Source organism: Aulonocara sp. 'chitande type north' Nkhata Bay, linkage group LG22, assembly GCF_057382095.1.
Source record: "Aulonocara sp. 'chitande type north' Nkhata Bay isolate Kocher_YH1m ecotype deep benthic linkage group LG22, A_spYH_male_GT1.1, whole genome shotgun sequence".
NCBI lineage: Eukaryota > Metazoa > Chordata > Actinopteri > Cichliformes > Cichlidae > Aulonocara > Aulonocara sp. 'chitande type north' Nkhata Bay.
In genome coordinates this window covers 27262092-27281553 of record NC_141364.1, presented here as the reverse complement: position 1 = coordinate 27281553, position 19462 = coordinate 27262092, and the positions used below count along the sequence as shown (strand labels likewise).

At 42.9% G+C, this 19462-nt stretch overlaps 2 protein-coding genes across 19 annotated transcripts in view; one reads left to right on the top strand and one right to left on the bottom strand.

The window, feature by feature from the left end:
- lrp12 (low density lipoprotein receptor-related protein 12) overlaps positions 1-6038 on the top strand; it is a 7706-nt gene extending 1668 nt beyond the window's left edge. The window contains exons 2-11 of the mRNA XM_086280477.1: positions 883-939; positions 1057-1192; positions 1325-1527; positions 1618-1865; positions 2524-2673; positions 2752-2973; positions 3061-3327; positions 3881-4083; positions 4163-4295; positions 4497-6038. Coding sequence (XP_086136603.1) covers positions 883-939; positions 1057-1192; positions 1325-1527; positions 1618-1865; positions 2524-2673; positions 2752-2973; positions 3061-3327; positions 3881-4083; positions 4163-4295; positions 4497-5426 — 2549 coding nt within the window. The 3' untranslated portion in view covers positions 5427-6038. The remainder of the gene's footprint in view (positions 1-882; positions 940-1056; positions 1193-1324; positions 1528-1617; positions 1866-2523; positions 2674-2751; positions 2974-3060; positions 3328-3880; positions 4084-4162; positions 4296-4496) is intronic.
- A 5353-nt stretch (positions 6039-11391) lies between these two features.
- Positions 11392-19462, bottom strand: part of LOC147304350 (regulating synaptic membrane exocytosis protein 2-like) — a 64057-nt gene continuing 55986 nt past the window's right edge. For 16 of the 18 annotated variants that reach the window (XM_086279594.1, XM_086279582.1, XM_086279579.1 and 13 more), the window contains 7 exons: positions 18348-18494; positions 17998-18179; positions 17443-17578; positions 16624-16736; positions 16324-16425; positions 14995-15134; positions 11392-12146 (listed from right to left, as the gene is read on the bottom strand). In XM_086279594.1, coding sequence (XP_086135720.1) covers positions 11958-12146; positions 14995-15134; positions 16324-16425; positions 16624-16736; positions 17443-17578; positions 17998-18179; positions 18348-18494 — 1009 coding nt within the window. In that variant the 3' untranslated portion in view covers positions 11392-11957. The remainder of the gene's footprint in view (positions 12147-14994; positions 15135-16323; positions 16426-16623; positions 16737-17442; positions 17579-17997; positions 18180-18347; positions 18495-19462) is intronic. The other 2 variants (XM_086279584.1, XM_086279592.1) reach the window with 1 other exon arrangement.

The window sequence follows — 19462 nt, the reverse complement described above, 5'->3', positions numbered from 1 at the left end:
TCCCATGAAGTATCATCTGCTATCTTCCTTCAGCGTTTTGTCCATCCTGTTTAACTTTTTCTTTTTTACATGTAACTTTTAATAGGAACTTGCTGGATGTAGAACACTGTGTTAAGACCACAGACAGGATAAACAATGACTAAAGCTTGTGGATGTGAAAAGCAAACCTGCATTCTTTTTTTCTAATGATCACCAAGGCCAAGTACCTGTAGTTCTTTAGTCTGTGTGAAACCTGACCCCTGACCTCCGTAGACACGTTCCCGATTCGTTTAGGGGCTCAGTCATTTGTTTGAGTGATTTAAATATGAAGTCCTGATTACTAAGGATATACTAATGACTGATTGACAGGTCATTAGCCAATAATGGGGCAGTTTCACAGTAAGCTCCAGCTCTCACTCTGTTTTAAAAACAGCAAGATGGCTGCAGCAAAAACATTCAAAGCTTCATAATATGATTGTAAACTGACTGCAAAAGTCCTTATCTGATCTTCAAAGGGGATAATCTGAGTCCATGATCTAAACATATAAAAATAAGCTGCTCATGAATCAGGGTGATCACCTGGCATACTGTCTCCTTGCATGGTTTTCCAGCTGCACAGGAGCACAGAAGAGAGCACTACGCAGGGCTGTACAGGTTGCCTAGCAGATCGTCAGATATCCTCTCCTCCTCTTTTCTCAGGAAGATTAACAAATTCCTTCCAGGCCCATAACATTCTGGTCATGTACTGTATCAACATCTACCTTCAGGCAGACGTTTCAGATCCATAAAGACAAAAACTAACAGAATAAGGAACAGCATTGTCCAGCGGTTCATCAGCTGTACGTCAGACTGTTATCAATATGACATCACTTCTAACCATGTGTTGTTGTGATTTTCCCCCAGGATGCATTGCTGTCTCTCAGAGGAATGAAAATGTCTATGTGTCAGGGATTTCTAATGGTGAGGTCACAGTCACATCTAGACATCAGGGCAGCACTAATGGCACACACACACACACACACACACACACACCCACAAACACAGTGTCACACTAACAGTCCAACCCTGCCCCCCCAGCCTGCAGTGATGTGGCAGAGCTCCTACGGGCATCCAGCGGTATAATCACCAGCCCCGGATGGCCCTTCCAGTATCCAGCCCGACTGAACTGCAGCTGGAATATTAGGGCGCGACCTGGAGATGCCATCACCATCAGGTACTACACTTACTGTCTCCATAGTTACAGCTGCCACACCCACATCAGGGCACATAGTGAAAAGCAATAACCACATCCTCATTTTAACCCCATCTTTGCTCTCACAATGCCCTCCCTGTTCTGTCTTTGCAGCTTCCAGGACTTTGACCTACAGGGTTCCCATCGCTGCACCTCAGACTGGATGTCCATCAGCAGCTACAGGAACCTGGATGGACTCCGGGTTTGTGGCTCTTCCTTGCCACCACCCTACATCTCCTCTCAGGACCATTTGTGGATCCACTTCCACTCGGATGACAGCCTGACGGGAAAGGGCTTCAGACTGTCATACATCAGCGGTGAGGAAACACTGTGTGCTATTGGTGATGTAACTGGAGTAGAGGCTGATGCTCTGGATAGGAAACAAGTAAGATTTGCTGTGTGTGCAGGTAAGCCGCTGGCATCCAGCTGTGATGTGGACCAGTTCCACTGCTCAAATGGGAAGTGCATCCCAGACTGGTGGCGCTGTAACTCGATGGACGAATGCGGCGACAATTCAGATGAGGAGATGTGTGTGGACTCGCCGTTCTCCTTCCAGCCCTGCAGCCTGAACCAGTTCCCCTGCCTGTCTCGCTACACCCGCATCTACACCTGCCTGCCCCACAGCCTGCGCTGCGACGGTAGCATAGACTGCCAGGTAACACGCCACCTAGGTGACCCATTGCAACTGCTCAAATGGTTCCTTGTCCACTTGCCGCTGCTGCTTATGTGACTTACATTAATGTGTCAAACAATAACAGGCAGCCGGAGTACCGAACCGGTACTCCGAGCATTCGCCCAATGCATATCCTCGGGTGCACCACTCACAGCACATGTGGGCTAATCACCACAAAGAGTTCTGCTGACTCAGATCTAACAGATTTATAAGGGTCCGTTAAGTCACCCATAGTTTGTGGTACGCCTGTGCTGCTCTGCTATCGTGAGTGTAACTTCAGCTGATCTGTTGGAGTTTATGAAATGGTCTCTTTATGATGCAGACATCATGTCAGAGCTAAAGATGAGCAGAATGCGAGCTATGGCGTTAGGATTGTAAGCATGTTTAATATGAATATAGCTGTTTATATCTTACGAGGTATTAGTATTGTACTAATGCTGTGTTTACACAACATATTGCTAAAAGTCGTTACATCTATGAGAAGGAGCACCTTATGTTGAAGATTTAACCCAGTGCTTTAGAGCTCAGGTGATCGGGACTCTGCCTGGTCTCCAAAGGACACAACAATCCACTTCAGGGGTTCCTTGGGCCGGACTGCTGACCATGTCCTCAACTTGGTGTGTCACAACGTCTCTTTCAGGACCTTGGCGATGAGATAGACTGTGATGTTCCCACCTGTGGCGAGTTGTTGAGGAACTTCTATGGTTCTTTCAGCTCTCCAAACTATCCTGATTTCTACCCTCCAGGAAGTAACTGCACCTGGCTGATTGACACTGGAGACCACCGAAAGGTAACCTCTGATCCCCGAGTGTGTTTGGGTAGCAAAGGACATCAACATTCCTGATGTTGTTCCTGTCTTCTCCTGCAGGTTATTCTAAGGTTCACAGATTTTAAACTTGATGGGACTGGCTATGGCGACTATGTCAAAGTCTATGACGGGCTGGAGGAGAACCCCCGTCGCCTCCTCAGGGTGCTGACTGCCTTTGACTCCAGAGCGCCGGTCGCTGTAGTTTCATCATCCGGTCAGCTCCGAGTTCACTTCTACGCTGACAAGATCAATGCGGCCAGAGGCTTCAACGTCACCTACCAGGTGTGTTTGATTTTTGAGGTGTTGTGCAGGTGGCCGTGTTCTGTTCTATTGTTCTTGATTAAGTAGTCTTTGTGGTCCTGTTTTTAGGTGGATGGGTTCTGCCTGCCCTGGGAGGTTCCATGCGGGGGGAACTGGGGCTGTTACACCGAGCAGCAGCGCTGCGATGGGTACTGGCACTGCCCCAACGGTCGGGATGAGCTAAACTGCTCCTCTTGTCAGGAGGATGAGTTCCCCTGCTCCAGAAATGGAGCCTGTTACCCTCGGTCGGACCGCTGCAACTACCAGAACCGCTGCCCCAATGGTTCTGATGAGAAGAACTGCTTCTTCTGTCAGCCAGGAAACTTCCACTGTAAGGTACGATGGTAAGACCAGACTGGTGTGTTCTGACTTTAGTCTTTAACGATTCAAATCAAATGAGAAGCAGTAGGGTGGTCCTGTGAATCATCACAGACATATGATCTCACTCACACAATAAACTGGAGGTGAACTTTGTTTAAAGCAGGTTCCATATTCAACTTTTTGTAGATGATTGTTGGGTTTTTCTCTGTATGCATTATTTTCGGGTCTACCTTATAATATAGAGAGCCTTGAGGCGACTGTTTTTGTGATTTGGCGCTGTATAAATAAAATTGAATAGATGTAGTTTACAAATGCCTTCCAAACGCCTGACATCACAGCTAAAACATTAGAAATGCTAACCAAATAACTCCAAACACATTTCGGTTTGAGGCCGATCGCATTAAGGCAGCATCAGGACAACTTTGTGGAGTCCAAGTCACATTTCCCACATTTGTCTTTCGGTGTGTGCCATTCTGTCTAATACAGAGAAAGGCATGTTTAACATCCAGTTACAGAAGACTAGAACACTTTAACCTCTGACTGATCCCTGTGTGTCTGATCCCTTCAGAATAATCGCTGTGTGTTTGAGTCGTGGGTTTGTGACGCACAGGATGACTGTGGGGATGGCAGCGACGAGGAGAGTTGTCCTGTCATTGTTCCCACACGAGTCATCACAGCTGCCGTCATTGGCAGCCTCATCTGTGGCCTCTTATTGGTCATTGCCCTTGGTTGCACATGCAAGCTGTACTCTCTGCGCATGTTTGAACGCAGGTAAGAATGTCAACAAATTTCTGTTCACCTCGTGCTTCTGAACTCATTGTGAGTCAAGGCTTGTGATTGGTTGTTCCAGGTCATTTGAGACCCAGCTGTCCAGAGTGGAGGCGGAGCTGCTGAGGAGGGAAGCCCCGCCCTCTTATGGTCAGCTGATTGCGCAGGGACTGATCCCACCTGTGGAGGATTTCCCAGTGTGCTCAGGGAGCCAGGTACAGTTCTTATCTCACATAGCAGGAAGCTCCTGATTAAAGTTTTTGCGCACACTCTCTCTGTACACTGAAGAATGATCATATGGTTAGGTCCAAGGTCAAATGGAGGTTAAATAGCACCTTATTAAAGGTGACTCTATGTGGTCCTCAGGGACTTCAGGTAGATCCAGTTTGAACTGGTTCTCTCGTCTCTATCCTCAGGCTTCTGTCCTGGAAAATCTTCGTCTGGCGGTCCGCTCTCAGCTTGGCTTCACATCCCTCAGGCTGCCTTCCTCTGGTCGTCGTAGCAACCTGTGGCGTCGCCTCTTTAATTTCTCACGGTCCCGGCGCTCAGGTTCTTTGGCTCTGGTCTCTGCAGACCTGGAGGACAGCGCTGGCACTGGCAGCACCGGAAGCTCCGGCTCAGACCTGTTGTCTCCAGACTCGGATGACACAGACACTGAGGGCGAGCGAGGGCGAGGCATCAGTGCAGTGGGTGGACCTGTTGCACCCCTCCCCCAGAAGACCCCGCCTCCCTCCGCTGTAGAGGCTGTGCTTTCGGTGACACCTTCTGTGACCCTGACATCTGGCCGAGACAATGACAGGCCTAGAGAGGCCCTGCCCCCATCCAGCCCTGTCACTATAGTAACCTCCAGTCCAGATCCCGAATGTCACAGTGACACCTCTGACCTCCCTGCCCCAGCTGCCTCTGCCCTGCAGCGCCTGGCCCAAAACCTGCACCGCTTAGCTAGAAATCTGACAAGAACAAGTCAGAACCAGCAGAGCCAGACCTGGACCAATCATAGCCCACTGCACCAGCTGGAGACAGGAAGAGGTGGGGTTGAAGTCACAGAGCGACGGGGGAGTGGAGAGGAAGACGAAGATGTGGAGCTCCTGATCCCCATCTCTGACTCAGACTCCTCTTCCTCGTCCTTGCTTGTCAGCGACATCCGACAACCTCTGCTCGAGTCATACCCCTCCTCCACCGTGAACCATGCCCCCCGCCATCACAATGGGAACAGTGGTCGAGGAGGGCGGGATGGCCCCTGTGAACACTGCGGAATGGTCCACACAGCTCAGATCCCTGATGCTTGCCTGGAAGCGACTGGCAAAACAGAGAGCAGTGATGATGAGCTGCTGCTGCTGTGCTAACAGGCTAACTGAAAGGCTAACGCTAGCCCTACTCCTTCAGTGTTCTAACTACACTAAGTGCAGCTGTAAGCCTGTCAGTTAGCATGTTAACAACATGCTAACTGACAGGATAGCACTGCACAATGCCACACAACTCACTCCTCAGACACTCAGAGGGGTGGGATTATTATATTATAGCACCCTAGCTGGATCAGTGATGTCAAAGGTAAACAAACTGAGTGATGTCACAAATTGAATTTTATTTGGTACGACTTTAAAAACAGTCCCTCTGTTTCCCGGTCTGTCTGTTAAGGTACTGCCCACCTCATGGTACGACTGAATTGTAGAGCTCCCAAGCAGGAGAGGGTCATTGACTGTTGGAGGCAGCCAAACGCTTCTTCTAAGGCCAGGCCACATATAGCCCTCCCCCAAAAAAGTTCAGTTGGCATTTCCTTTACTCTCATTGGTCCTTATTTCAGTCACTGACATCAGAGTTCAGGTTATTTCCTTTGGTACTGCACACAAACTGAGGAAGAGCTGAGTTCAACAGGTTCTCCTGTCGCCTGCAGTCACTTGAGAGTGGTGCAAAGTACGAAGGAATATTAGGGCCACATTAGGCAAAAAAATAAATAAATAAATATATATATATATATATATATATATATATATATATATATATATATATATATATATATATATATATATATATATATATATATATATATATATATATTATTGATTATTTAGATAATAAACTTGTAATTTTGAGAACAGTCAAAACGTGGAAGTCACATTTTCAATACAAACTGCCACGGCGTCTATACCCTCTACAAAATGCCTTGTGTAGCTGAGTTAGTGAAATGACTTCTGAATTGATTTTCATTATAGAAACTTGTTTCTCTTTTAGCTCATAAACAAAATGACACTGAAGAGATGGTGCCAGAAAGCTGCATCTGGTCAGAAGGAAAAAAATACACAAACTTGAAAGAGTGGGTCGGATTTGTGCAAAATGAAATGGCTGGCAATGGACAGATGCAAAGATACCAATGGTTGTATCACAAAACACAATAAGACGGATCATCTGTTTGTTTCACTAACTTATCTACACAAGCCATTTTATAGAGGATATGGGAGCCGTGGCAGTTTTTTGGCTTGAAATAACTGTAATCTCCACATTTTGACTATTTAAAATTTTAAATACTATTTCAAGTTTGAGCTTACATTTCAACTTTAATCTAAAAATGGACACTTTTTTTTTTTTATTAATGTGACCCTAACACTTCATCCTATTCAAGAGACGCTGGATGATTAGGTCAAATATTTGGTGTTTTGAGTAGGTGAATGTTCATTGGCTATTGACGGTAAAGCACAATGTGACATGTTCAACAGTTGAGTTTGATTTTAGAACCAGACCTAAATTATGTGACCCTCATGTCCAGGTCAAAGAAAAGGAAAGTCAAAGGTCAGTGTTTACAGCTCACATGGGACCTGAAGGGTTTGGTACAGCGGAGGATCAGAACTCGAGTCAGACTTACCTGAATTATAAAGGTTTTGTAGCCCCGCCCATCGTCACTACTTCTAGACTGAAGCCATTTCTGATGTTTGTTACAGTTTTTGGTACTCAGCTGACCTTGTGTGTGTGTGTGACTATGTATATTTATTATTATTATTATTATTATTCATGATGTGGTTATTATTGTTGTAGTTATTATTCTTGTTGTTGTGGTTTTGCTGTTTTCTGGCCTGCATGAATTTGGCCATTTCGTGTTTTTCTTTGTAGTTAAAAACTGATAAACTGCACTAAACATTAAAGGTTCACCTCCAGTGTCTCTTGTATTCTTTTTATTTTGCTCAGCTTTCCACATGAACGAACATAAAGGTAAAGGTGAAAAAAAAGTAGGTAATTCAGAGCAAGCAAGTGAACTTAGCTCCTGTCAAATGTGTCAAATATCAATTTTATTTATTTAGAAAAATTTTATTATTTCACTATTTTATGACTGCATGCTCAGTGCACGCTGTTTATTTGTAAGGTGACGTTAGAGCTGTGAAACTGAATCAATTTAATCATTAAAGCTTAAATCACTGCATTTTGCCACAGATCAAAGTAAAATGAATTCGATTGATTGAACACAGGTGCTGAGCTGTCAACTGATCGGTACTTGGTGTTGGCTTTGATCAGGTAGGGGAACATGCTGAACTGATGTGGTGTATCCAAATGCATAGTGAGAGTGCACTGACAACACCTAGCAGAGGCCCCTAAGACTCCTACCTCCAAAAAGCTTTGATTGCATTCCAAGGGAGCCTGGGGACACAGTCCATGTGGATTCAGTGGACTCAGCCCTTTGTCACCAATACTGTTCATAGTTTTTAATGAACAGAATATCTGGTTTTGCCAGATGGTGGACAGTGGTCTCCGCTTCATTTGCCTTGGGATTTTATCTATGCTTTTTGCAGATGATGTGGTTCTGTTGGTTTCATCAAGCAGGTGACCTGCAGCTTGAGCTGGAGCAGTTCGCATCCGAATGTGAAGTAGTGGGAATGAGAATCAGCACCTCCTTGTCCAAGTCTAGGAGTGCCCAGGAGTCCAGGTCAGGTACGAGTTAATTTCCCAGGTGGCAGAGTTGAAGTATCTTGGGGTCATGGTCACAAAAGAGTGGAGAATGAAGTGTGAGAGCTACCAGTGGATTGGGGGCAGTGTCCGCAGTGACGTGGCTGCTGTATTGATCTTTTGTAGTGAAGAGAAGCGAATTTTGATTTACTCGTCAATCTATATTACTACCCTTACCTATGGTCACAAGCTCTGGGTAGTGACAAAAAGAATGAGATTGCAGATATAAACAGCAGACACTTGATTGCAGTTGTTGCTGCTATGGGTGGCCCAACCAGTCATTAGTTATAGGGAATCAGTCCCACTCATAACCACTGTTAGCAGTATCAAATGAATCACCTACAACCACTTTCCAAGTGCCTCACTACAATACTACAGAGTACTAGAAGTGTGGTGCGCATCAAAATATTTATATTTTATACACAGTGTGTGCAACGACTGCAGCCTTTAAACTTGTGATTAAAATACTGTCTGCAAACATCAGTCCAGATGTCACCACATTACTTTTCTGATACTTCTAGTTAAAAGAACAGGGTGATTAAAATAATAGCTGTCAGTTCTCTCATTATTTATATTACTGCCCTCTGCCAAGATTGAAGAGGACACTATTGATTTCATTTTGTTTATTATTATTTATCTTTAAAATCTGATCGCTTAGATTTCTGAATCTAAAGAATGAATGCATTTAAATTAGGAACTGCACACCTAGCTTTTAAAAGTCTGGTAAAGTATGAGTACCGTTTTTAAGTGTTGTAACACCCTGTTAAAGATCACATAAGAAACACACCACATCTCATTTTATATAGTACATTGTTGAAATTATAAACTATATATTCCAGTTCCGCTTATCAGTCATTTTTCACTGATATCACTGATAAACCAGTTGTGAAATTCACCTGGAAATGTTTTTAACAAACTGTTTCTTGTTTTTGTACAATTTATCAGCAGCTGTGGAGAGATGTATTTGAATATCTTCTGTTCCACTTTTCCTAACCTGGAAATCCTGACAAGGACACAAACCTCAGTGCTTATCATAGACGTTACATCCTCCGTGCAGCAAATCCACAGAGAGATCAGTGATCGGAAATCTACCCCTTTATGGCAGCTAAAGTTTGCATTCTTTGAAAAATGCTGGATCATATATGATTTGTCTGAGACCTAAGCTTGTGGTGAACATGCCCCATCACACCTCTACTGACTTCACCAACAGTACAGAGATTCTGTGCTTAAGTAGAAGTACAAATACTTCTGTTAAAAATACACCAGTAAAAGTTGAAGTACTGATTTAACTTCTTTACTTTAGTAAGTAAAAGTAAAAACGTACAGGCTTTGAAATGTACTCAGAGTAAGAAAGTAAAAAGGAGTATGTTTCTATTTCTGTGCAAAGCTAACTGAATCTTGTGCTAACATAGTGATAAAATATTATCAGTAGATGGAAAAGAAACTTTAGTCGAACTTTTTTCATTCCGATTATGCTCAGCCTGAGTCTGAGGAAAAAGAATGATAATAAAAACTATATATCTATTTTCTGTTGCCAACACTGTAGAGGATGACTTTGCCTCTAAATAGGAAAATGTGTAAAGACAGGGGAACCCTGAAATTGGTTGTAACAGCTCGGTGTGGGTAAAGGAATCACAACTCACAATAATTTTTATTTCTATTCTTTTTGAATCTCCGCTACATTTGTTGTCACCTAACTCGGTGCACGGTGGCTGTGGTTTCATTGTCACTGTTCTTTACTTTAAACCTATCACAGTACAGTAAACTAACCAGTTTATCTTGCACTAACCTGCAGCAGTCCTCCTTAGTTTGATAAGTAAAAAGTAGTCAGTAAAAACTACTGAAGTAGAGATAACTGAAAATTGTACTTATGTTGCTACAGTAATGAAGTATTTGTCCTTTGTTACTTCCCACCTCTGCAAAGGATAACAGTTTGCCGCTTCTGGACTGTGCTGTGTGCATTAAGGAGGATGGAAGCTTCAACACTGAAGTTCACTGGAGGCCCAAACACACAGACAAGAACCTCTGAAACACAAACTTGTCCTAATAGGACATTGCAACACCAAGCAGAAAATCTTCAGCTGCAACTTCATTAACAATGTTAACAAAGTGTGGAGTGATTTCAGAACCATCCTGGGCCATAAGCAACAGAGCCTGTAAGGGACACAAAAGTGGGCAAATGAACTGGATCACTTTTTCAGTAGATGTGATCTGCCCCCTGTCAGGTTTGGCCCCACTGTGTAACTTCTAAAACCTTATGATGCTACTACAGCCCATGGGCTCAAGATTTGCCAGACACCAAATATTTGAACACTTCAGAAAGGAACGACTACGACGCTTTCTAAGATTTGAATAAGTACCATTACTTTGTAGCTAGTCACCAGGTAGCACAGCATTATATTCCAGGTACCCGAAATTAAGTAATCCTACAAACATTGTTTAGTTTCGGTCTTCATTTTTTTTGCCAGAAATTTTAGTCGAGTTGCCCGTTTTAGTTTTTTTATGTAAATCCCTCAGTCAGAACATGGCATATCATGTTTGGATCCAGAAGTGGCTAGTGAAATCAGACCACAAGAGGTGTATAGCAACACAGTGAGAATCGGTTTTGCAAACCAGTAAAGGCTCTCATCCCACGATGCTTTAAATCCTTCACCCGGATGCAGCTGGATCCAAACCTGAACTCCTACTCCAGCTATCTATTCAGTTCAGTTTTATTTATACACAGCTAAAACACAACAACAGTTCACCAAATGGAGAACGCTGACCCAGTCTTTTAATCGGAGTCAAACACCAGGGAGCCAAAAATCATGACTTTGCATCTCCATGACTTTGCATACAGGTAAACAGAGAGAATACAGAAAAGATAACAGACGTTATAGCTCACCTGCTAATTGGAAGGTGAGTCAATCATTGGCTGCTCTAGTCTGCATGCCAAATATCATTGGGCAAGATACTAACCCCAAGTTGCTCTCTGATGCATTGGCGTGTGAATGTTAGATAGAATGCAATCAAGCAAAGAAAAAAGTGCTTGTGTGAATGGGGCATGTTGCAGAAAGCGCTTTGATTGCTCAAGTACAGTAGAAAAGCATTTAAGAACCAGTTTATGTAGCATTTACCCATAGAGTAGTAGGATCTTTTAGATACACCAGGGTCAGCGGTGCAATAGAACTTGTAGAACCTAATGAACTCTTGCTTCAGAAATAGTGAGTGAGCTACAGGCGAACTTTTAAAGACCCCAAAACATTTTAATGTGTAGAAGCTCACAGTCACCTTTGTAAAAATCACAGAACCAGTGTTCTCAGTAATATCATCAGAACCTTGTAAAACCAGAGTTATGTACCTAACTTGATCATAATGTCCTAAACAGAAACACAGAGATTGTTTAAGAATCTTTATTTTGAAGTTTTAGACAACATTCTCATGTTCTCACAGTCTGGCATGGTCTTACATATTTTCATGCTCTCACATGTTGTCATGTTTGTGGTTCTCATGTTCTTTTGTTTTCACGTTTTCATGATTTTACTGGTTGGTGTGGTGTTTTTCTTCGATGGAGTTTATGTTCTAATGTTTTTGTCATTCCATGCATAAACATAAAGAAGCCCCCTCTATGTTCCTGTGTCTCCATGAATACTATCACATAACTCAATCTTGTGGGTTCCTGACGTGTCTTTAACAGTCGTATGACTTCCAAGGAGCTGCTGTGATTAGCTGGCAGCTGGAGGTCACATGGCCACTCCTTTCTTTACCCAGCATCCTTTGTTGAGTGTCTCCCCCCGCAGTGGGCGGATCAGGAATAGCACCTTCCTCATCGTCCTAGTGACATCATCATGAATTGTCATCTCTGTGATGTCATCATGCAGCATGCAGCAGCAGAGGATTCTGAGACTTTGTTTTAGGGCCCATCCTGTAACGTGTCTATGACCAATCAGCCATGCCTCCTGATGCTAAGACTTGCTACCTTCTGTCTCCTTATTGGTCAACGGCGCCAACGCAGGATCCACTAATGAGGTGGCAGGAAACAGTTTGAACCAGCCAATTACCATATTGGACAGGTCCAGATCATCCAATAGAATCTGGGCAGCGCCCATGAATGATTTATGGTCCATCCGACCGTAGTCACCCCAGACGATGATCTGCAGAGAGAGGAGAGGAGGAGATCCTTAGTGACATCACACACATGAAGGTGTGTTTTTTTCTTTGTAGATGACACTGTGAGTGTTGCAGCATTTTCCATAATTTTTTTTTCTTTGCTGTTTTCTTCATTGTTGTAGATATTAATTGTATCTTTCTGAGGTTCATTATCTAATGAACCTCAAAAAGATACGATTAATATCTACAACAATGAAGAACCTGACTCGAGACACCGAGTCAGTTTTTATGAACCATGGATACCAGTAGGTTTCCTCTGTTCTCAAAGTCCTCATGATCTCGGTCCCCATGTTCTTTTTAAACCTCCCAAAAGGCTGATTTTGTTTATCTAGACTTGTGACTTCTTCAGTCTCAGCTGACTGCAGTACGGGATCACTAAAGGTTTTCACTTAGGCAGAAGTTGTCCTTCTCTTCTGATTTGCCTGGAGCATTCTTTAAAGCCTTCCCAGCTTTGACAAATGTCCAGCTGGGATAATCACATTTACTTGGGGCCTTTTTGAAATTATTTTCTTCTGCTTCCCTGGCCACTGTATCTGTGGGGACGGTGTTTGCTCTGTGATTATGGTACACATCAACCTAAATATCCCCCGTTACTGATCTCAAAGTCTAAGAAGGCTAACTTGTTATTTTTCATGTGGCTCTGAGGCGACCATATCCTGGTGAACTTGATGTGTTTGTCCACTGAGACATTCTAACGCACTTTGGCAAGGATTGCCTAAAGCTAGTACCCGAGCACAAGCAAACAGCATGTAAGATGGCTGAATACAGAAACCACCAAGGATTCGGCCTCAGATGCAGACAAAACAGGATTACTTCTAAAAGTCTGCAAATTAGATCTTCAGTTAAGAGCCTCTGAGCTACAAAAGCAACAAAAATACACCAGAAGGCCAGCTGCTCAATGAATGGGTAAGACAAACATTTTTTTAATAATTTCCCCTAGGATTCAATAAAGTATTCTGATTCTGAGTTTACCATCAACATGCTAAAATCAAAAGGGGAGTAGAGCCGACAAAGACTTACTATGGTTCTAGAGAATACCCTTCGAGAGGTGTTTGAATTCACTGAGAAGGCTCGTCTAGCACAGAATGTCCTCAGCGGCCAGAAGAGAGAAGGATGCCACACTGAGGGTGTGGACAAATCAGTGAAAGATTTGTCAATTTCTGACAAAAAATGTTATCAAAATCTTGTCAATTTGACAACTCACACAAGCGGAGAAAAACATCCTTGCAAAAAGGCTGAACTTTGCTGTGATGCCAAGACAAATCCCCCTAGTGGAACTGATCACAGCCACAGAATTAGCAATTCGAAGCAACAATATTACAGATGTGGACGAAAGTTTCGGCCTGTCTCAGCAATGCAAAGCCCCCAGCATCCAACATCAGCACGGAGGAGGGGAAGTAATGACAAAATTATCATCCTACCAGCAGATAAGGGTTAGTGCACGGTTTAGCTAAACTTGAAAGACTATCATGTGAAAATTTTGTCACTACTCACTGTGATAAAAATACTTATGAAACTCTGAAACGAGACCCAGGTAGTGGTTACAGGAAGATGGTGACTGAAGCAGTTGTTATTGTCACATACAATGTTCACTACTACAGGCAGAAACATGGGTATGCCATGAGTTACCCAATTTCATCTATTGTGGCCAACTTTTATATGGGGGAAATATAAAAGAGGGCTCTGTTATCCTACCCTGGAACACGACAAAGTAATTAGTTCAGGTATGTGGAATACACCTGGGTTAAAATCAAATCTCAGGATGTACCATAATTCACTGATTATGTTAACCTCAGTGGACAAACACATCAAGTTCACCATGGAGGATATGAAAATGACAGGCTAGCCAGCTTAGACTGTGAGATTTCCATCAGTAATAAGGGAAATTTAAAAGTTATTGTGTACTGTAATCCATTACATACAGATCAGTACTCATCATCCACTTGAGCACAAACTGAGTGTGATCAGGACACTAGAGCACAGACTAAACACCATCCCCACAGATGCGGTGGCCAGAAGAAGATCATATCAAGAAGGCCTTGAGTAAATGTGGTGATCCAGGAGAGAAGGACAACTGCTCCCTAAGCGAAAACCTTTAGTGATCAAGTGTCGGGAGTATTGGAACAGCTGAGATGCATTTTCTCTAAACACCACATCTCTCTCTCTCTGGGGAGCAGCTTTTGCTCTGACTTATGATTGCTGCACTGTTGTGCCAAAGCAGGTGGTCTCATTAGTAATATGAATGGAGCTTTGAGTGCAGGTAAGACATCAGAAGGAGTATCCAGAGTGCAGGATCGCCAGTGAAATGAAGGCCAAAGTAGATGGTCTTCAATTCTGGGAACAAGGATTACTCGAAAAGCACATAGTATGAACTGAAAGCAGGGCGGAGAAGGTGTAAATATACATACAGGGAGACCAAACGCCAACTGAATAACATCAAAGGCATGTGGGGGGGGGGATGAAGTTGATTACCGGCCTCAAAGTGATCAGCAGCTGCGGGGGCAGTCTGGACAGAGCCAGTGAACTGAATCTGTTTTTCAACAGGTTCAATAGTGAACCCTCTGTTGTCCCTGCTCAAATAGTATTAATCTTAACACCCCCTCCTCCACTCAACTTGGACGTTCAGAACGCCCCACCCACATTCTATCCTAGATTCCTCTTCATACACACATTGCTATGACTGCTAGCCAGATGAGGAGTGGAGTTGCTTCAGCCTCTTTGTGTAGAGGCTGGAGCAACAAAAGAAGGGCTGCAGGCCCTGATCCCAGGGTCCTGTAATCCTGTGCTGTCCAGCTGTCTGGCATCCTGCAGTATCAGTACATATATAATTACCTGTAGAACTTTGCCCTCAGGGTTTTCTTCAAACTGCAGCTGTTGCTGATAAAGAGGGTCAAGGGTTTTCCTTGCCAGACGAGTTCTTCTCTTCAACAGACACTTTCCATTATCCATTAGATACACCTTCACATAAGGAGCTGCAAAACACACACACACACACACACACACACACACACACACACACACACACACGAGCTGTTTCACAGATCATAACCCATGACTACTAAACCTTTGTACTGCGATGGTTGTGTGCAGTAGTATTCAAGTGTGAAAATTTGTGGACTTCGCTTAAAGGTCGGGCCTGTGCCAGGAAACCAGCTAATTTAAGGGAATTCTGCAAAGATGAGCAGCCAAATATGCATCCAGAATTATGCTAGAAGCGTAATGATGGCTAACAAAAGCATTTGGTTGAGTTGCAACTTCCTAAGTTGCAATTTTCTGTCTGTGTGGATTATTAAAAATCCAAAATATATTAAAGATGTATGCTGTTCAATAATTCCACATTGGAAAAAATGTGGAATGATTGGAAAAGTTGGAAGAAACATTAAAAGAATTACCTTGACACAGAAACTTGCGACCAAAAATTACATGAAAGTAATGAGCGCTACTGAGAAAATTAAAGCATCGAAGAGGTTTTAATTTTCTGGTGATGCGTAAAACTGAAAAGCCCTAATACTTGTTAGCACAACACAAGTAGTTGTGCTAGCTTTCAGCTAAGCCCTTATATTATTAATGAGGAGCAGAAAGCAGTTCATCTTTGAGGAAGAATGAAGAACTCCAGCACTGCATGATCCACAATACAAGACACCTCCAAAAAATGTATATATATTTCTAAACTATTTCAGATTTATTAATCAGAAATGAGTCCATAATAAAAGTGTAGTCACACATCTCTGCATCACCACAGCTCAGGTTCATGGAGTTTCTTGTCTCAGATCTGTCACAATGCTCCAAGTATCTCAGATTAATATAGGTTCTGACTTTACATTTAACACTGACTTTAATAAACACCTTGTAAACAATGGCATTGTGAGCATTTCCACAAGTAACACAGTTAATGCGGAGCTTGAGTACGTGAAAGGTCAGGTTCTGAGAGTAAATCATGTTTGGGATCTTTTGCTCTTTGTACAGCTCAGCTGGAAGACAGAATTCAGGTTGTAACAAAGCAGCTCTCATCTGGATGAGAGACTGAATGAGATACAATACACGAGGCAGGAGAGAGCTGAGAGCAGCATGGAGGAACTGATTAAGTTCACGTTCTTACACTAGAGTGTACTAGGTAGAGTGTATTTGTAGTCAAGTGTGCATTGTGTATAGCTTTGTCACCTGGAGTGTTCTTGTTGCCTTGTTTACCCACAAGCCCCCGGGCTCGGATAACCTCCACGTCCAGACGCTCCTTCCTGTACACCATCCCGATCTGGATGTCACCTAACCAAAAGAAAGCCAATCAGAGGAGAGATTTTACTGAAACACAACCGCACGCTTTCATGGGCAGAAAGTGGTATTGTATTTTAATATGATTTATTAACACACACATTTGTCCAGATTACATAAATCTGAATTAATGAGTTTGTATGTTGGTAGGTTGAAATACATAAAAACAATGACATTTTTATTCATGCTAACCCATGGGGGGCGTGGCCAATGTCTGCCGTCCAGCCAGCTGGGCGGGGCCTAATCCTTCAAGGAAACCAGTGAACTGTTTGTCTGATGCAAGTTTTACTCCTGGAAATATAAGCCTGACCAGACAGAAAGAAAAAAAGAAAAAGAAAATATCCGACATGTTAGATGGCAACCCCAGGGAAATGGGAAGTGTTTAAGTTCAATGTGAGAATAAATACACATTAAAGGGGATTGACAGATTGAGGGGTAGAAAAAATAGGGAAAAGGGTGAAAGGGAAGACTAAAAAAGGAGGGAGTGACTAAATGAGCAATTAAAAAAGGAGGTTAAAAATTGCACTCAGGAAAAACTAAATTCAAAGTTCAGAGAGAAAAAAGTAGAAGTAGAACTGTAACTATGTAGAACTGCCTTCTTTCATCTAAACAATACTGAGTGAAAACAAGAAGCCTTCATTCCACTTTGTTCTAGCTCCTCTGTGTTTATATACCACAGGTGCAGCACATCATATTTAGTCTTCCCTCTCCCTTAGTTTGTCTTTTGTCCTCCCTTCACTCCAAAAGGTCATAGCAGATGGCTGCCTCTCCCCGAACCTGGTTCTGCTAGAGGTTTCTTCCTGTTAAAATGTGGTTTTTCTTCCCTGCTGTTACCAAGTGATTGTTCACAGGGGGTTGTGTCATTGTTGAGTTTTTCCCTCTGCTATCACAGATTATTGCTATCATAAAGTACCTTAGGAAAACCCTTGCTTTAAATGAGTGCTGTATGAATAAAGTTTAACTAAACAGAGAATACAAGATAAAAAGAGTAGAAAGAGGAGTGATTCGTACGCTCCAGGTTTTGGGTCCTCGGCATCTGGGTCTCGACTCGGCTGTCTGGTGAAACGAGCTTTAAACTCGATGGCCAAACCGGTTTCAACACTTCTCTGAACGGGAAGTCTCACCACCTTCTTCTTCTTCTCTTCCTCTGTAAGGATGGAAGAAGAAAGAGAAAAGAAGCAGAATAAGTTGTTACAAGAGCATAAACAGCCAGAGACTAATCAGAGCCCTGGACAGGGTGCTCTGTGACTCATATTGGTTCTGTTCTGTTCTGTTTTCACTGGTTCAACTGGTTCCGTAATATGTTTGCTCAATTGCTTGTTAGTACCTAACTCATTTGGTCATAGTTTATTTTTTGGCTGATGTTCCTCTTTGGATTTTCATTCTGATAGTGAGTTTTTATTGAGACACTCTTGCAATGCTACTCAGATTCCCAGTTTGGCTAAAACACACTGTATGTCTGAAGATTCAATTCAGAGAAAACTTTGTTTATGGCAGAGTCCATGAAATAAAAGAAAAACAGCAAGAATTGAGGTTATATTTTTTAATGGTTAAACTAGGACTGACCCTCTGGGTTGAGCTGGGAGGCACTCTGACTCTTCTTTCCAAGTCCAACCATCCCCATCATCCTTGCACCGAAGCTTGAGCGTCGCTTCTTGTCATCATCGTCATCATCGTTTCTCCCCAATGAGCAAATCTCACCACCGACACTTGACGACTTGGTGAGAGGAGTGGCAGCTGCAGACACCCTGCAGGAGGAAGGACCACCACAATAATAAGTGAGGGAAAAGGGCCAAAACACAAGAGGCAGGGCACAAACACATCACAATAGCACAGAGAGGAAAAGGAAATGGGTAGTGAGGCAGCTGTTGCTATGACAACTGATTCCAACAGGAGGTCATCTGTTAATTTCTTACTTTGAAGGCTCAGGCTCCTCCTCCCCTTCTTCCACTGAGTTGCTCTTCTGCAGTGTATCCCCGCCTTCTGATGCCCCCACTATTTCCTCTGTTCCCTGCGAGCCCACCCCCAGCTCTGCTGACTGGCCCTCCAGACATTCAATCAGACTGTGGCAGCCAATATGAGAAGAGAAGAGTAGCATGCAGACAGAATCATGCAGAATGGTAAATGTTAAATGGACTGGTTCTTATGTAGTGCTTTTCTACTTTACCTGAGCACTCAAAGTGCTTTACCGTATATAACAACCTTCCAATAAGTAGGTGACCTACACCACCTTCTGAGCTACAACCACCCCATGGTGAAGGTAACACATGCTAACAAAAACGGGACTAAGCATTATGTATTTTCACTGATTTGAAACCAGCAGCAGAGTTAAACATTCAGAATGATGTGTTGTGGGAGGATTTACAGGACACATGCTTATGAGCGTGAACTGTGATTGTACACAGGATGAGAGTGAGCGGTTGATTTTAATATAGTTTACTCTGTATTATTCCTTTCTGACTCCAACAATCATGTAGGTGATATTTGAAACACATGTCAACTTAATATTTCATTTCCATTTGTGACAATACTCAAAATTTTGAGAAACTACCTGTATTAACAAATACAATCCGCTAGACTCTATTTAGCAATCTGACAATCTTAAAACCAGCAATCTGACCTCACAGAAAACATTTCTGGTCATTTTGTGTGAATTTTTGTGTTTTTAACAGGGATTCTAATCCAAACTGACCCATTAACACCAAATCCACACATTAACACAAACTGAATAATCAGCAGATGCAGCAATAGACAAAGAGGGTCACCTGCCCTATGAGCTAAACTTTCTGTTTTTATAAATGGAGTCTGGTAGAAAGTAAAAATTTCAGTTCCTGTCAGAGCAGATAAAGAGGTGAACATTTTAAGTGTGTTGACTTAAATACACAGCAATTCTTTCAGACAAAATGCAGTTTCTGTGTCTACTTGGGGGTATGCCCTAGACCCACCTGCAGCAGGACATACACTGTGCAGTTTGTTACCTGCACAGTGGAAGAAACAAGCTGGCATCTAGCAGTAAACAGTTTACTAAGTG